This window comes from Manis javanica, chromosome 10, assembly GCF_040802235.1.
Source record: "Manis javanica isolate MJ-LG chromosome 10, MJ_LKY, whole genome shotgun sequence".
Lineage (NCBI taxonomy): Eukaryota > Metazoa > Chordata > Mammalia > Pholidota > Manidae > Manis > Manis javanica.
Window position 1 is genome coordinate 110,014,789 of NC_133165.1, and position 18,734 is coordinate 110,033,522.

The window sequence follows — 18,734 nt, forward strand, 5'->3', positions numbered from 1 at the left end:
TATCCTGAAAGACCATTTTCCACCCACGACTAGCAAAAGCCCTACAATGAGGGGACATGCATGCCTGTCTGTTGGCTGGGCTGCGGGGCAGCGGGCACTCCTCCCCACATGATCCAGGCGTGAACTGTAAATCCCGGCAAGAGGACACCACCCAGCTCCCACTGCGGAGTTTATACTCAACACTCCTGCACAGGGCGAAAGGAGGCCTGGAAGAGGCTCTGCTGCAGGCTGTCTGCAACAGCAAAGGCATGGAAACGACCCGAATGCCCATCACTCTGGGGACTGGTTAAATAAAGAATGGCCCATCAATAAAACAGAATACAATAGAAAAAGAATGAGGAAGCTCTCTGTGCAGAAGTGGAAAGATCTCAAAGACACAGGAAGTGAAAAAGCAAAGTACAGAATAGTCTGTATTCTGTACACTCCTTTCAGTTAAAAAAAAAAAGTGGGGAAATACTATGTTTCTGTGTTTGGTTGCATCTACATAAGGAAACACTGAAAAGAAACATGAGAAGCCAGAAGGACATTTCCCAGGATACCATGTTATATGTTGCCATTTTTCCCAACACTTCTGTTGAGATGCAATTCACATACTATATAATTACTCTTTTAGAATGTGCAATTCAGTGCTTTTTAGTATATTTACAAGGTTGTGCAACCATCACCACAGTCAATTTTAGAATACTTTCACCACCCCCAAACACCCGCACCCCTTAGTAGTCACTCTGCATCTCCCAACCCCCCATGCCCTGGCAGCCACAAACGTATTTTGTGTCTCTATGGAGGTGCCCATTCTGGACATTTCATCCAAACCGAATCATACACTATGTGACCTTTTGTGACTGGCTTCTTTCATTTAGTATGTTTTTGTGTTTTGGTTTTGTGTGTGTTTTCATTTTTGAGTCACACAAGAAATAGATTACTAAGTACAGCGCCCAATGGGAGAGAATGCTTGGCAAACTGTACGGTGCTTCTGGCACATTAACGCTCATCACTGGGTAGAGCTGCACACGTTTCCGGGACAGTGAGGATGTGGCACAGAGGGGAACCAGCACTGCCTCCTGTCTGCTGGTCATGCCCATCCCCTGCTGGCACAAGAACAGGAGAGAGCAGTGGTTAAGAGCGTGGGCTTTGGAGCCCAAATGCTGATTCCCCTATCTCCTAACTGGGAACCCCGAGCAAGTCATTTTGCCCTCTGGTGCAGCTAGAGCTCGAGGAAGCTGGGGAAGACAGCGGAAGAGGTGTGCAAGCAAGAGGTCAGAAGGGTCTCAAATGCTGCGCTAAGATCCTAAACATTAGCCTGAGACTCCAGAGGCCAAGTATAGCTGCCTTATTATAGAGTTTCTCAGCCTCCCCCCACTCCTGACAGCTGGGGCCCACAGTCCTTTGCTGGGGGGGGGGGCTGTCCTTTGGCAGCACCCCGATCCCCACCCACTAGCTGCCTGTAGTATTCCTCCTTCCCGGAGTTGAAACAACCAAAAACATCTCCAGATCTTGCCAAATGCCCCCTCCCCTCTGTGGCAACACCCGCCTCCCACTTGTTGACACCCACAGTGTATCAGAAAGGATGGGAGGGCTTGGTGGGAGAGGGAGGCCAGAAGGAGGCTGATGCCACTGTCCAGACAAGAGCTGATGACAGCCCCGTTCAGGCAGGGGCAGAGACAGGACAACACTTTGCAGCAGCACCTTCAAGACTCAAAGCTCAACAGATGTGAGGAGGGAGGAGAGGTGCCCAAATGGGAGGTGGAGGGTATGAAGGAGCCCTTTATCCCCTTGAACTCTCGCCATCCTGCAAGCACTACTGTTTGTCCCTTTATTAGGCACGCAGATACTGAAACACCAAAGGTCAATGACTAAATGCACACTACTTCCCTAGGATAGAGACCCAAGCTGTTGGTCAAAGTCTTCTGACACCCATCAAGTGCTGGAAAGGGGCCAGAGTCACTTCCCCCGTGGCCCTACCACCACCAGCCCCCCTTCACTGCCTCTTAATTCTGTCGGGAAGCTACCAGTCTCTTCTCTGGTCTCCTTAATTCCCACGACTACTGAGCTGAGGCTCAGAGAGGTTAGGTAACTGGCTCAAGGTCCTACAGAACAGGCAGGGGGAGAGCCAGGGTCCCCAGTGCCCCTGCTTCTTATGCTATTCCAATTCTCTGCCCCATTCATTCAACCAGCAGACACAGCCTGAGCCCTGGGCCAGCTGAGGCAGCCCTGCCCTGCCCGGCCCTGCCCTGCCCTGCAAGGGCTCAGCGCACCTTCTGTGGGAGCAACAGAGGTAATTGAATGAGTGCCAAGTGCCAGGCAGGGGCCGCAGAGGTGACCCATCAGCAAGATGCAGCAGCCTGCTGGGGTTGGGCCGGTCTGAAAACAAACGTGGACGTGGACACAGAGAAAGGCTAGCCTGACCAGGCCTAGAGGGTCTGGGCCTTGGGAAGTTCTGGTGGGGATGGAGGTAACCAACTTCACATCAGGGCTCACTCGGACACCCACACAGATGTATGGACACAAGCAGGGACCTGGCTGGACTGGAGATGGGGGACGAAGCACCCCTATAAGCACCGGCTGGGGAGCACTGTTCCCTCCCCATTTAGAATAGAGGACCAGAGACTAAGAGCATTCCTGAGAGTACAAGGCCAGTGTTAGTAGAGTGGGCACAGGAACAGCCACGTCTGGACCCTGCGTAGCCAACCGGAGGCCCCACTCTCTTGGCTGTTCCCCCTAAGATGCTGAGGGGAGGCAGGGAGGGACCGAAGCAGGCCCTGCAGCCACATCCACAATGTACTTGCCTTCAGTCAATCCTGGAAAGCAGGGCCTGGAAGCTGCGCCCAGTCCCACCTGCAGAGGCCATCTGGAATCAGGCCCTGGCACTGGCACCAGCGACAAGAATGTGGCCAGAGCTTTGAACAAAGGGAGCCAACAAGGCCAGCCAGGGAGGCCCTACAATCACCACCATCCCCACACCAGTAAGACAGGGACCCAGGGAGAAGTTGGCATGATGCTGTGTCAGGCCAGGGTCCCTGAGGCCCATGAGCCTGGTGAAGGCTGCACAGGCAGGGGTGAATGGCTCCCTACCCCCACCCAGGCCCAGGAGGACCCAGATCCTTTGACAGCAGGGAATCCCCACAAAGACCAATGGGGGACGCAGCATAAAAGCATTACTGCCGGGCTGAGCATGTGCAGGTGTCTTGAACACCACGCTCTCATTGCTTCTCACCACCGTGGAGGCCTCACGACCGCATTTTACAGAAGGGGAAGCCAAGGCTGGCAGAGGTCCTCACTTGCTCAAGGGCACACAGCTAGTAAAGGAAACGCCAGCACCCAAACCTGGTAGAATTTATTCCAGAGCCAGTATAAAGATGAGCAAATCTGGACCTGGTTTTCAAATGAACTGGAGGACTACCTGCCCTGCAGCGAAGTCACACCATGTGGACCAGAGACACTGGCTTTCTGAGTGACCTTGAGCTGCCCCTCTCCATCCATCTCTGAGCCTGTTTCCCTTCTGCAAAAAGGAGACCCTGGCCTGGGTGTTGTCTAGAAGCATTGGTACATCTGTGTCAAAAGCTGCCTCTCCGTGCCCTTTGCCCTCAAGCCAGTGGCTCCAGGCTTCAGTCCTGAAACCGAGAGCCTCTATAATAAGATGGCCCTTTATAGCCACCCCGATTTCACAAATAGTAGGGAGATGGGTACCCCCATTCCAGAAATGAGAATGCTGAGGCTCAGAGAGATTCAGTGACTTGTCCAAGGCCACACAGAGAGCAGACTGGGGACCTGAAGCTGACCTCCTGCCCTGTCAGAAGTGAGGCTACCTCAAATGCCCATACACATTATACGTCACGTTTCCTCATTCGAGAGGCCTTCCTGAACACCCACTGTGGGCAAGCCACCTGAGGGACACAGGGAAAAGAGGATGGACACAACCTAACGGTTGCCTCCCCTGGACGAGCTCCAAGTCCTAGAGAAAACCTTTAAAACAGCTCCAACCTGCACTGTTCTTCCTTTCATTTTGAGCGCAGGTGGTGTTTACAGGAGGGTGGCCACTAAGTGCTCAGCAATGAACTAACTGCACATCCAGCTAGCACCTTACAGTTTACAAGATGCTTTCCCATGTGCCATTTCACTTGTGCCTACAGACAGCCCTTGGTTAGCCAGGCGTCACCACCACACTTTCCAGATGGGGACACTGAGGCACAGAGCAACCACATGACTCACGCACAAAGCCAGGTCAGGATCCTGGGTCTAACATCTCCCTCCCACATTCTGACTTCTATATCCTCTCACTCACATGGAGGGCTGTGGGTATAAAGGCTGCCTTCTCTAGTTTTCAAGAGAAACCTTGGGTGGCCAGCTTCCCCATGCGGCACCTGTTTCTTGGTATGTGAGGTGAGAGTAGTGCAGCACTATCCCCAGCGGCTGCCGTGAGGGGAGACCACATCCAAACAGGCTCTGCCCAGCAAGTCTGTGCTCAGAGAATGCATGCCTCCCTGTCCCCTCTGATGTGGCTCACTGAGGAGCAGGGCTCATACCCAAGAAGCAGAGACCCAGACTACTGGGTAAGAGAAACCCCGAGTTCCAAATCAGGGAGCACCTCACCCTGACAGGTTGGTTTTCTCTGCCCAGAACAGAATTTGTTTTCTATTTCTAAGGAGGGAAACAGAGGCACAGATGCTTCCAAGGGCACAGGGACAGGAATGAGGATGAACCCCAGGGGCTGGCCACCTTGTTCTAACAGCTCCAATCCATGACTACCCACACACAATCTCCCTTCCAGACCAACAAGAGCAAAGGGCCACGACTCCTGACGGTGCCCCTCAGATGGCTGAGAAAGTGCACTCGAAGGGCTGAGGACATGGGTGAGATGTCAGAAAGTTGTTTAAAATGACAACTTGGAGCAAACTCAGACTCACAACAGGAAGCATATTGGGAGAGAGGGCCTAAGAGCTGAGGAACCCCCTTCCCCCACCCCACAAGGTTACTGGGGGAGCCTGCGTCATTCCGAGGACTGCCTGGGCTGAATTTCCAGGGGCTGACCACAGGGAGGGGGTCTAGCTGGGAGGAAATGGTAGCCCAGGCCTCTCTGTCCACCAGCATCCTTCTCCCAGGAGGCAAGACACAGGGGTGCTGACCCAGTCTGGGTTTTCCCACGCCCAGATGGAGACCCAGGTCATCCGCAGCTGAAAACCAGAGCTAAAAATACCCTCCCCTGCTCAGCCTGCAGCAAGTGGGAACCCCGCCCCACCTTGACTGTGCGGAGTCCCTCAGCCTGCCTCAGCCCCAACATGCTGTTTCCCTCCCCACCTGGGAAGGCGCTGCAGACAAAATGACCAAAACATGCCACTGGAGCCCTGGAGCCAAATTCTGGCTTCAGAGCCTGAAATCCTGGCCCCTTTCTTCCTCCCTGTCCCCAGGGCCATCCTGGGGGCTCCAGAACCACTGAGCTGGAGTCAGGAACACTCACCCAGGTAGATATCTCCAAAGGACCCACTCCCGATCTTCCGTCCCAGGCGGTACTTGTTCCCCACACGGAGCTCCATGATTCACTGTCGCTGCAGAGGAAATCAGAATCACTGGTGTCAGAGAATAGGGAGCTGGGCAGGGGACCTAGACTGCTGGACCCCACCCCACCCGCACCCAAGGCCAAGCAGAGCCACGAGGAACTTGAGAGACCAACACTCCCCCTCCCACTGCCCAGGAAAGGATTTGGTCTGGCTTTGCCTGAGGGCAACCAGGTATCAGGCGAATGCTGAGGCAGGCTCAGAACCAGTATCAGTGGAACCCCAGGAAGGTAGAATTGAAGACAAGGTCCGAGAGGAAACAGCCAAGCAAGCATCTCCTTGGGGGACACTCATTTGGGGACCCTTCAATAGGAGCATCTCAGGGACAGGCCAGCCACCATGGGCCAAGATCCTGAAAGGAAAATTAAGGACAAAGGGGATAATGGGGAAGGGGATGCAGGAGGTGATCATCCTGGGGGTGCTACCATGGCAACCAGCAAGTTCCAACCTCTAGGGAGGGGAGGACAAGGTAAACGGAGGGTCCCAAAGGAGTTCCTCAGCCCCTTTAGGCCTTGGAAATTACAGGGTCCCCCTGCCCTCATCCCTCCCCCTCCACAGTTTGGTGGGCTCTTTCTGAGCCAGACCCTGTTGGTTTGCAGTGTGCCCTGCAGGAGAGACGTCTCCTCCCCAATCCAGGAGGAAGGCAGGAAAGGGGCTCCACAATGCCCACCTCCCAGTCATCTCCCTCCCAACCTCATGACACCAAGAACCTCATGCAGGCCCCTCTGCCCATGTTCCTCTGGATGGATGGTTTGGGGCTGGCTTCCTTCAAGACTAAGGAGAGGGTCTCCTAAGAGGGCCCTGCAGAGCCCTGGAGGAGCCCAAAGCCAGGTTCTTGACTGCCAGCTTGTACAGGGTGGGTGGAGAGCCTGCGGAGAGGGGCTGACTCGGGCAGCTTCCCTCTTCCCTGTGCCCTACCCCTGGGTGCCCAAACTTGGGGACACCAGAAGCCACCATGATAGGGACCCCTTTGCTCTGGCCTAGGGCAATTGTCTGGGCACTCTGAGGCTGGCCAGCAGAGGAAACTCCTGGCTGGGAGGCGGTTTCTGCTACTAGGGGGCAGGGAAAGGTGGGCTACGAAATAGGAAGCCAGATGGGGGACCCCTAAGGTCTCATTGTCTATATGAGGACCAGTGTGGAAAACCATTAAGAGGGACCTCCCTCTGCAGACAGGGAACTCAGGTCTAGGGACACCACTCCACCTACCCCCCACCTCCCAGCAGCACGTCAACGGCACAGCCTCCTCACCTAGGACCTCACCTAGGGTTCCTGCCACCCCACGTGGTGGCCACCCAACCTCAAAAACAGACATTCTGTGCCAGGGCCAGGAGGCACAGTGGCCCTGACCTTTCCCATATCAAGTGCTACCCCCAAAAGCTAGACCCACCTGGGAGCTGAGATGGGAGAGATTTACTCCACAGATGGTCAGGCTGGAGCTCTCCGCCACGGCAGAGGCAAGGAGCCAAGAGCTGCTGCCCAGGAGAAACACCAGTCCCAGCACCCAGCTCCCAGGGAGCCACTAGCCCTGCACCAATGGCCATGAGGAAGTAGCCTCCACCCCGGCTGGCCAAACTCCAGGCTCTCAACTAAGGGCCTCTGCCCACACGCCTGGCCAGTCCCAGCTGAGATGCCACGGCTGCCAGCAGAAAACACTCTACATTTGCAGGAAACTCACATGCCACACACCTCACATACACACTGTCCAGGGTGTACACCAAAAGGAAGAAAGAAGACACACACCAGAAGCCTGCTGGCGGGGGGAAGGAGGGTGGGCACGGCTGTGTGGACACACAACCCCCAGCCCCAAGTCTGTTTTTGTGGCCAACACCATATCAGAGCCCACACATGGCAACCAGGAAAGCTGCAGGTTAGGAAAGGAACATAAATATACCCGCATCCTATATTACATAAATACCCATGCCGGGTTATATAAATACCCGTGCCCTCCGTCTGGGTGTCTTACATAAATACACTGCACATGACCCCCAGCCCCTCCCCACTCATGGGGCTGTCGGCAGAGAAGGAAGAGAGGGTGCAAACAGCCCTGCAAGGGACCACACCGCTCTGTGCTAACCACCCAGACCCAGGGGGGAGGCGGAGGGCCCCAGGCAGAGGCTAGACTGTCCCAGCACTGTCCCCCCACGAGCCCCCCCACAGCAGAGGAGAAAGGACTGAGTCAGGAATGGGAGAGGTTTTCCAATTCTTTGCTGCTTCTCCCATGGGGGAGGAGGGCGGATTTGAAATAAACAAAGTTAAAAAAAAAAAAAGAGGCAGAATGAAGATTCAGGAGTTTCGGTTGGTTAAAAAACATTAGACAAACTACCACGCAGCCCACAGCACAAGGGCAGTTTTCTTATTCCATGACCCTTCCTCCCCCGCCACCCCGCAGCTAGGGCCCTTGTCACCGAATCATTAAAACAAAAACCGGAGGGACATCCTAGACGCCAAGCAAGGAGGCCCAAACACAGGCATTTATATTAGGCGCAACTTAAGACACTCTGGATCCCCGCCCCCCCTCCCCAAATCCTTCTCCCAGACGGAGGCTGTGCCAAGAAAATCTGCATGAAAACTAAGGGGAAAGTTGGGGAGGGGGCTCACCCTGCTTTGTGGGCGCGAGGAGGAGCCTGGGAATCCTCTCTCTAAAGATACCCAGGCACAACATAGTTTTATGCTCCACAGAGACTTGCAAAACACGCATTTCTCACAAGCAGAAATGGGAGAATCCGATCTGATAAATAACCCCCACCCCTTTCTCTCTCTCCACAAAGGAAAACAAAATTGGTGCCTGGGTGACCACACACCCCTCACCTCAGGCCCCCAGGCGCCCCCCTCCAACACGAGGAGCCCCCAAGCCAGGAGAGAAGGGGGCGCTGACTGTCCGGAGAAACACACGGAAGCCCAGGGTCTGGCCAAGGAGCCCGAATCAACAGTCCCGGCCGCCCCCAGCGCCCGAGTCCCGGGCTCCCCTCCCTCCGCATCTCCGAATCTCAGCCGGGGTGGCCTCCTCGGCCAGCCGGGGCCCTGGGGCGTCCAGCGGGGAAAGGGGGAGGCGGGCCGGGCCGGGGGCCACCCCCGGGCAAGCCTGCGAGATTATAGTCACCCTCCGGCTCGTCCCCAGCCGCGCCTTTGTCCTCGCCGGGCCGAGCGGGCGGCGCCCGGGCCGCTCCCCCCACCCCCGAGTGCGAAGGCGCGGGTGTCCACCCTCCTTTCCTCTCCCCTCCCTCTCGCGCAAAAACAAAGAGGCGGAGGGAGCCCCCGTTTCCCCTCAGGTTTGCACCCCTCGGCGGGCCCGCCGCCCCCCAATATTTACCCCGCCGGGAAGGCGCCGGTGCCGCGCCGCTGCTCGGGGGGCTGCCGCGGGCGGGGGCGGCCCGCCGGGGCGGATGCCGGAGGATTCGCGGAGCCGCCCGGCGCGCCAGCCTCTCCCGGCCCAGCCGCCGCCGCCGCCGCCGCCGCCGCTGCTGCCGCTGCCTCACTCCGCTCCGCTCGGCCCCGGCCGGGCTCTGGCTCTGGGCTTCCGCCGCCGCCTCCCTCCTCCGGGCCCTCCTGCCCGCCCGCCCCCGCCGCCGGCTCGCGCGTTCCCGCCTGGCGCGCGCCCGACGGCTCCCATTGAGCCCCGGGCCCGACCGCTGATGTCATCCCCGACCCGCCGCCGCCGCCCCGGAGGATTTAAAGGGCCCGCGCCCTCGGCTGTCGGGGTCGCTGGGGGCCGCAGCCGGGAAGCGCTGTCCCCAGCCTCGCGAGGAGCGCCCTCGCTGGAACTCGGCCTTAAGCGTGAGGCCGGGGAGCACACACAGACTGACACCCTGAACCAGTCTGGGGCACAGGTGTTAAAAATTGGGTGGGGGTGGGGGTGGGGAAGGAGGGCGCATCACCAGCTGGGGGCTTTGGAGACCCAGAGCCTCCCTCCCTCCTGCCGCGCTAAAAACGAAGTCGCGGCCCCCTCCGCAGGCCGTGGTGATACGCCTTCCCGCAAAAGGCGAATATTTAGAGTTGGGGGCCCAGTCTGTCTCTGGGCCCTGAGTGCAGCGGAGAACGCAGGGCAGGTCGATTCAGGGGCTAACGATTTGACAGGACAGCAAGAGGTAGAGGGACATTGACAAAAAGGCCCAGGGAGGTAGCCAGAGCTCAGCTACACTCTGCCCTTCTGGCATAATCAAAGGTCTTGTCTTCTCCCACCCCTCTCCCAGCAGCTTTGTGATGGGCCCAGAGCAGACTTTCAAGTCCTAATGCTGTCCTAGTCGTTAAATGAGGGACCCCACACCTGCGTGGAACCAACACCCTAGTCAGAGTCTCCAGGGGTGCAGTTCACCAAGTCACCTCCCAGCTCTGGGCTTGGGTTCCCCTATCTGCAAATCAGGAAGAAGGACCCCTCCCTCCCCAAGTCACTGGGAAAATTAATTAAGGATTCCTACTGGCTTCGAGTAGCTGATGAAAAGTTCTAGGGCAGAGTTTTTAAAATGATATTTACACTGTGTTATACAAAGCTCCGAGTTATGACACACATCCATTCACACATAGCTGTGACTGGGGGGTGCACACAGTGCGGGGGAGCACTGCATCCAATGCCGGCAGCATGGCTTCCTGCAAGAGTCACTTCCGGGATAACCGCACCCCCCGCCAGCCTCTGGGTCTCAGTCACACGTTGCCCAGACCTGCCGGCCCCCGCAGACCAGGCTCCTCACAGCGCAGGAAACTGCACCTGCCCGCGGAGGCGAAGGGCTTTGCCCAGAGGACCAACACCGCAGCAAGACAGCTCTGTTTTCCCAAAGAGCTCCTTTCCAAGAGGGCAGTGAGGACAAACCTTCTCCCAGAGAGGTCGACAGCAGCCAACCAGCGGTGCCTGCCCTCAGGGCTACCTTTGCAGAACAGGGTGTTGTGACCAAGGGGTGGGCTTTGCTTTACCTGAATGGTTATTATTTTTTGTTATTATTTCTTTGGTCTTGTTAATTGATTCCTGTTATTTTAAAATGGGAAGATTTCATATTACAGGTCCATATTCCCTGCTTCTCTTGAAGCACTGAGAAAGCTGGCAGCTGGGGGCCTACACTCACACTGGGACCCAGCCACGATCATCCACCCCAGTCACTGCCCAGGGGCCCCCATCTTGCTTCCTCACATCAGCTGCTTTCACTCATTTTATGCCTCCTGTCATCCCCTGTAGGGCGGAAAGTGTAAACCTCTCCTAAAAGCCAGCCACCTAAAGGCTGCTCCACTACCGATGTTCTGGCCTTTGTCACCTGTTTTCATCCCAGTTTCACCAGTCCTAAATCCCGGGTCTCTGCTCCAGTGTTCAGGGATGCCAACCCTCCTTGTGGCTGCAGGTTCTCCTAAGGTACCAAGGCCTGGGGCCCTAGACAAAGGGATCCTGGCACTACCGAGCAGGGATGGAATGTACTCTTGTGTCCTCCATTCTCAGCACCCAAAACTTCTAACCAGGGCCCGCTTCCCAGTTACAGGCCTCCCTCTCCAGGAAGGGCCTAGTATTTCTCCAGCACCTACCTATTTCACTTGGACCTGGGAGAGGTGATTATCTTCTCAAACAACAGATTAAACCCTACTCTGTTCTTTCCTAGGTTTACAGACAGGGAATCTAAAGCTGCCAACAGCACTTCCTAAGGGTGCACATTAACCACCCACCACGTCCCAGCTTCTCTTCTCAATCTCGTCATTTGCCCCCACCTCCGTTCCAGAGCTTGTAACCACCTCCTTCAACCCCACTGAAGATCCGGTCAGTTCCCTGAGCCAACCAGTCTGCAGACCCACACCCTCCTCATGGCCTGCTCCTGGTCTCTCTCCTGCTGTCCCCACTCACTCTCCCTTGGAAGAATGCTTCACCCCCCACCCCTTCTTAGCAGTATTGTGGGCCCAAGTTATCTGTGTCCTACTCCCCTGGAAGGCTAACCCATCCTAGGTCCTTCTAAAGAGCTTTGCAGCTCAGCTATAAGGAGATACTGAGATGTGACACACATGCAGCAGAAGAATGGGGGAAATTCCAAAGGGAAAGAAATCTTACCAAGTTCTAGCAGCTTCTGAGCCTGACTTCTTTCTTCAGACTAGGTGCTCAGTAATTCCTACTAGGACTTTAACTCCCAACTTTAAAACCCAAGGGTGTGGCCAGCTTGAGTTACCCTAGCCCCCTCCCTAGTCTTCCACCCACCCACCCAGAAGATGCAATCAAGCCTGGAACAATAGGTGTTAGTGAAGTCTGAGCATGCACGTGGGCCCCACCTGGGGTTTAGCTGCTCAGCACTGGGTCAGGAGGAGCGGCTCCGATCACCTTTCCAATCTGACATTGTACCTGTATCCTTGATACCCCAGAGCACTGGGCTGGGGATCTCAAGGACAGCCCTAGAATCGCCGGACTGTACAAATCATATTGCGATGCCACCAGTGATAGGGAGCACGACTTCAGTCCTCCCAAAGGGACCTGCCAGCTGAACCATACTGTGGGCTCCGTGGATTTACTAAACATCAGGCTGTCCCCCAGCCTCAGGGCCTTAGCCCTGGTTGTTCCTGCAGCCTGGAATGCTGTTCCCTCAAATATCCACATGGTTCATTCCCTCACCTCCCTCAGGTCTTGACTTTCCAGTCACCTTCTAGGGAGGCCTTCTACTCCCCCAGATTTAAGGTTCTAACCCCACTGGGGCACTCCCTACGCACTTCTGTGTTTGGGTTTTTCCCTGGTGCTTATCCCTAGCATATTCTATATGGTACTTACTCGAAACTTTTTTTCGGTCTGTGTCCCCCACTAAAATATAAGCTGCATGAAGGGAAGGAGTTGGTGCTATTTGGCTTGGGGGCACCACTGCGTATCAAGAGTAGTATGTGGCACAGAGGAGGTATTCCACATGTATTTACTGCATAGGTGAATGGAGGGACTGAAAAGACAGCCTCCGCTCTCTGACAAAACAGTAAGAGCTACACTCATCAAGCACATGCTGTGTGCCAGGCCCTCTACGAAACATACTACCTGCATTGACCCATTCAACTGGCACATCCACCCTCAGCGGAGGTGGTGGCTGGGCAAAACCCATGCCCTTGACCACTTCACCCAGGCTAGTGGAGAACGCAGTTCCAAGACAAGTCCCTGTCGCCTCCATCAGACTCCTGGGCCCCTCTACTGGAAATGCAATTCTGCACCCCTGTAGAGAGCCACAGGGGCCCAGGGGACTTATTTATTCCAACTCCATCATTTTATAGGGAGCAACTAAGACCCGGGAGCCTTGCTCAAGATTGCAGAGGGAGCCCCAGTCAGTAGCCCACTGTGGCTAAGAAGATGGCTTAAATGCCAGCTCTGCCACTTTTTAACTGTGTGAGCCTAGGAAAGATCCTTAAACTCTCTGAGGCAGACACAAGAACCTAATTTGTGCAATGGGGATAATACAGATGATCATGCACAAAACTACCTCAACCAGAGGAAGCCCCGAGGGAGAGGAAGAAACCTAACTACCATTGTTCTGAGGAGCAGGCCGGTGTGAAATCCAGGCCACCTCTCTGGGACGTCTAGCACAGCCGGCTGCATCTCTAGATTCTTTCCTGGCTCTAGCCACTCTGGGGGGCGGGACAAGGAGACCTCTAAGGCTCTTTCTTCAGTCTTCCCATCTGCAAACTAAGAGCTGGACTAGCTGGGGAATGGCTTAGATGCCCCACATCTGGGACACTCCAGTGAGAAAGATCCTGAGGTCATACACATCTGGGCTCAGTGGGAGAGGACTCCCTCCCCACCCCCACCCCCATATTCAAGATATGTGTCCTTCCGCCAGCTCTACTTCCGACTGTCTTCTGAACCAGCCACCTCTCACTGGTGCATCTTTCACTTGTACACTGCGGGGGTTGGTTAACTGGTGAGATCACATGCTGTGGCAGCGGCTGCTCTCTCTTGTCCTTAGCACAAAATCCATGTTCTTTCCCAGGCCTGCTATGACCTGGCCCCTACCTGCCATTCAGACCTCAGTTTGAGCCTCACTCCCCTCGGTCTTTGATTTCATCATACCGCAGGGCCTTTGCACTCGGCCATTCCTTCTGCCTAGAGTTATCTTCCCCCCAGATCTTCAATGGTTGTCTTCAAGACATGACTCAAAAATCACCTCCTCACAGAGGCCTTCCTTGATACCACACAATCTTAAGTGGGCCCCCTTCCCCTCTCTTCCTCTCTACTGGATCGCTCTGCCTTGTATTCTTTATGGCACTTAACTATAGGCTGAACACATCAACTTGCTTATTTTTAACACCCTTGAACATAAGCTCGAAGAGAAAGAAACCCTTCCATCAGTGCTTCTGTGGGTGCCCAACTAGTAATGGGTGCCCCATAAATGCTTGTGCAATGAGTAAACTCTGCTGCGGTGTGTGGTCATGGCGGCGGAGGCACTTTCCAGCTCTGGGCCAGCCGGCACCTGACAGCCCCGGACAGGTCTTACCCTGTGGCTCCTCCCCACCCCACCCACTCCTTTTCAAGAACCCTCTCTCATTCCCTATGCTGCTGCTCTTCTCCTGGAGAATCAACTTCCAGAGGGGCTAGGAACACTTGCCACATGTCCCACAGGCACAGGGAGCTCTAGAAATACCCCAGCATCACCAAAGGGCTCCATCACCCTGCCTCCAGCTTCCCCCACACACCCCCATCTGCTTCCTTCCTTCAACCTGGCCTGTCACTGTGCTGCCCCCCTGGGCTCCCCTGGCACGCTGCTCAGCACAGTTTCCGTTTGCACTGTGACCAACTCTCTCCCAAATTTGCTCCTTCCATCCTCTGGGAATGCAAGGCATTCCATTCCCAGGACACACAACCACTCATTAGCTGGGCCTCGGGAATTCTGATTGCACGGCTAATAATCCCAATTCCCACTGCAACACTTCCCAGCTCAGCACAGTCAGCACGATTCATCACCTCCTCACCCTGTCACATGTCTGTCCACAAACATTTCCTGATGCCAACTCCTCACAGGGCCTGAGCAAGCCTCACTGGACCCTGCTGGCCAGGAGCTGAGAGTCCACCTGGGTAGGCTGGGCAGATACAAGGAAACAGGTGGACTACCGTGCCAGAGAGAACACGCCAGACAGCGCCACAGGACAGACCCAAGTGACCTGGCTTCACTGGAGGCACCAAGGCGTGGTGAGCCATCCCTCCCCCAAGCCCTTGCCCAGCACAGTGTTCTGCAAGCTGCGACTAGGGATTTCGTAACTCGGTGTGACGCGCTACACAATACAGCATCCAGACAGGCACCTGCGCCCACCTAAGCAGACTGCTCCCCAAGCCCCTTATACAGAGAAATTCCAGAGCTGCCACTGGGGAGGCTGGGAAGAGGTGCAGCTTGATGGTGGGTAGATTTGGAGAATGGCACCCAGGATCCCCTTCCTGGGGAGAGAAGCCTGAAGAGAAAGGTCTCTAATCCCAAGCAGGTGAATATGGGATTTATTCACTGGTTTTGCTGAGAACAGCTCACAGTCTTGCATGTGGATATGGAAGAGGGTAAGAACTAGAAAACTCAAATTGATTAGACAGTGTGCCAGGGACCACACCAGACACTTATCATTGGCTTTTGTTTAATTCTCTAACGATCCCAGGAGCTGAACATCACCCCACCTGTTTTACAGGTAGAAACCCAAGGCTGAGTTTAGAGAATGTAACCACAAAGGTTATGAAGGACTCCAACTTACCCTTCCAGACCCACCCTACGCCTCATGCCGCCTTGGGGCCTGTGTCCCCATCAGCTTGTGTCTCCCTCCTTGCATGCCAGCTGGTACCTGGCCATGCATCTGAGGCCCCCACTGAATGAGGCCCCTTGTCCTTCAGGACATCATGCTCCACTTGCTCACAGACTTTGCAAGCATCCAGGGGACTCCGGTGACCACTAATGTAGCTGTCTGCAAAGGAGATGCCTGCACTTCTGATCCAGTGGGATATGGGAAGAAAAAATTTGAATTTATGTTATTCCATTTTCAATCCTAGCCTTTCAAATATTTTGTTTTAATGTGTGTTTTATGATGCACATATTAGCGTAGCAAAACATATATACCTGTTATAACAATACATGCACATTTGAATACAAAACGCATACTCAAAAATACCTTCACAGATGGGATGTGCAATGTAGTTTAGAGGCTTCAGGAGGATGCTGGCAAGTGAGGCTCTCAGTAAGTATTAGCTATCCCGTTCTCGAACAGACAAGAGGCAGAGGTGCGGATATTCCAGAAAGTGTCATGTCCCAGGCTCAAGGCAGCAACTTAATTCTAGATCCTGGGGCTAACTGCCACTCTAAATGACTAAACTACATGGTGTTTGACGACCCTGGCAATGAGTCCTCACTTGAGAGGCAGTGGTGGTAGAGACCCTGCATCAGCAAGTGGGGTTCAAATCCTTAATCAGCTACTTCCGCGCTGGGTGAGTTTCCAGACTCTTCCCAAACCTAGTTTCCTCCTCTCAGAAATGGGGATGGTAATGGCACCCACTGCAGGTGGGTCAGGAAAGATGATGGAATTAAAGTCTGTGCGCAGAGCCTGACACCTGAATGACAGACCCACTTGTTACTAATTCAGTTACAGGGAGCAGAGCAAGGCTCCGCCTGGCCTTGTGGTAGGCCCTGCCCTGGTGAAGTGTGTCTGCTGTAGGAGACCCAGAACCCAGAATAAGTCATTAGAAATCCACGTGACCAGGGCTAAGACAGAGATCAGGATGTCAACAGACACCAACAGACTGTGGGGGTCCTCCCAGAAAGCCATGCTGGCCTGTGCGGAAGACAGCAGCACAGAGATGTATTTGGGGAAACAGACGTGTGTCAAATCAGACAATCTTAGGGCAGAAGAGGAAGGCTAACATAGTGGTAATGGGAGTGAGTGCTCCAGTTAGACTGCCTGGGGTTCAGTCCTGGCTCTGCTTGGGCAGCTTACTTACCCTCTCTGTGCTTCACCATCTATAAAGCAGGGATACTAATACATGCCTATGTCACAGAACTGCTCTGAAAGGTTAAGAACAAGACACTGGCAAGTGAGGCTCTCAGAAAGTATTAGTTATCAGGTTCTCAAACAGACAAGGGGAAGAAGAGACTTTTCTTCTAATCCCCTCACTCTGAAGCTCTTTCAGAAGCTCATCCCAAGGAGTTGAACCCATCTGGGGGCCTGGAGGTCACATGTTTCAGAAAGTGTTATTTCCCAGGTCCAAGGCAAGGACTTGATTCTAGATCCTGGGGCTAACTGTCACTCTAAATGACTAAAAATTGTGATTATGCAATGGACCATCTCCAATTTTCTGTGAATTGGAAAGTGTCTTCCCCAGTTCTTTTTCAGAACATTAGATACCCAATTGCTATGGGAACCTGACATCTTTGTTACTGTACTGGAATGTCAGACCAGGCAGAAAGAGATGGCCTCAAAGGGTGGTGGAACCCCAACACAGGCCTTTTTTTTCACTTCGGAGTCCTGCCAAGACACAGAGCCCTCTCTCCTCTAGCAGGAGCATGCTATAGACACATTCCACGAAAGCCAAGTTAGAAAAACAGAACAAAATCTCCCAGGTCTGGAAACACAAGGCTCAAAGGAGCGTGGAATTCCCCTCCTGACTGATGTATGGCCACAAGCACTCGTCTGGTTCAGCTGACAGGTACCCAGGCTTCCTGCTGAAGGTGGCCAGGGGCCGAGAAGATGAGTGGGGTTATGGTGGGCATGTATGAGCTGAGACCGAACAGGTTCCTAGAAGAGGAAGGAGGCCCTGGCTGCTTGTTGGTGGATGCGCCTGGCCGTCGGTACTGCGTAGGCAGGTGGGGAGCTGCTATCCCCATTTCCCAAAGGAAGAAATGGGGGCTAAAAGACCAGAGACTTCTGTTTTCTCTGAGCACACCTAGCCTGCTACAAGTACAGTTGGTGACTGAGCCCTGACCGCCTCCCTCCCCAACACCTAGTGGTCGAGTCAGGAGCCCTGGGGTCCAAGCCTTCTCTGTCACTGCTCCCTGTGTAGCTCCTGGACAAAGCCTCTGTCCTCTGAACCTCAGTTTCCTTATCGTGCAAGGAGTTGGTTACTTAGTGCCCCTCCACCCCCTGCTACTTTTCTTCTAATCCCCTCACACTGAAGCTCTTTCAGAAGCTCATCCCCAAGGAGTTGAACCCATCTGGGGGCCTGGAGGTCACAGCCCTGCTTTAGGGACGCTAAGGGTGGATGTGTACCACTCCTGCTGGTTCACACCCACCTTCCCCAGACCCAGAGACATCTCCATTCTGGGGTTTCCCCAAGAACCTAGACCCCTGTCCCCAGCTGTTTCTCTGCTCTGTTCCCCCAGCTTTGGCCGGTCCAGAGCCCTCCTTCGAAACTCTTAAACATGTGGATCCTTTCTCTTCCAGGACCATGGAGGATGGGGCAAAGGGGTGGGTCAGTGGCGGGGAATACTTTCTACATAAATCAGCTCACTTAATCCACAATACCCTGGGGAGGTAGCTTTATGTATCCATTCCTAGATGTGGACACTGATGCTTAGAGAAGGCTGAGCCAAGATCCCAGGGTTGGAGGTGGTCTTGGCCTGTCTGACTCAGCGCATGGTTTTCGATTACACCTCCCCATCTCCCCCTCAGATCCTTCCTCCAAGTGTTCAGAATGGTACCAAACTACAGCCCATCCCTCAAATGTAACACTATGCAGCCATTGAAAATAATGATTACACATACATGAATGACTAATAACAACACAAGAAGGGCTTATGACACAATGTTAAGAGGGGAAAAGCAAGACACAAAAATTGTAAATACAGTAGGATAAAATAATATTAAAATGATTGTGCATAGAAAAAAGACTGAAAGGAAATACACCCAAATAGCTGCAGTTGTTTTGTTTGTGTATTAGTACTATGGATGGTTTCTTTTCTACTTTTCCCCATTTGCCAAATTGTCAATCAGTGCATATTACTTTTACAAGGTAGAAAAGATGTTAACAAAAAAATTGTAGTTGCAATATTTGGAAACCTGCTGTTTCCCTCTCCAACTTCCTCTTCTTCAAATCCCTCCAAATCTTACATTTTTAGTACAACATGACTGTAGGTGAGAGACACCGTAGGAGTTTGGGGAGCAATCAGCCAGTACCTTCACAAACCCACGCCCAGCTCCCCCTCTTGGACCAGACTCTCCTCTACGTCCAGTGGGGACCCCCTCCCCACCCCCGGACGCTCCTCGCAGCCCCCGGCCGGAGCTCCTGCTGACGCT

The 18,734-nt window shown here is 54.2% G+C and overlaps 1 protein-coding gene and 1 long non-coding RNA gene across 10 annotated transcripts in view; one reads left to right on the forward strand and one right to left on the reverse strand.

Annotated features, from left to right (window-relative positions):
- Window positions 1-18,734, reverse strand: part of CSNK1E (casein kinase 1 epsilon) — a 31,783-nt gene that overhangs the window by 12,994 nt on the left and 55 nt on the right. For 2 of the 9 annotated variants that reach the window (XM_073213877.1, XM_073213881.1), the window contains exons 1-2: window positions 8,863-9,106; window positions 5,456-5,543 (exon numbers count right to left, since the gene is read on the reverse strand). In XM_073213877.1, the coding sequence (XP_073069978.1) occupies window positions 5,456-5,531 (76 nt within the window). In that variant the 5' untranslated portion in view covers window positions 5,532-5,543; window positions 8,863-9,106. Of the gene's footprint in view, window positions 1-5,455; window positions 5,544-8,360; window positions 8,595-8,652; window positions 8,771-8,862; window positions 9,115-18,734 lie in introns of those variants that run through there. The other 7 variants (XM_073213878.1, XM_073213880.1, XM_073213879.1 and 4 more) reach the window with 7 other exon arrangements.
- On the forward strand, window positions 11,048-18,731 carry LOC140843643 (uncharacterized). The gene is made up of 3 exons (XR_012121603.1): window positions 11,048-11,283; window positions 14,497-14,664; window positions 15,147-18,731. It is a non-coding gene; the product is annotated as an uncharacterized lncRNA (long non-coding RNA).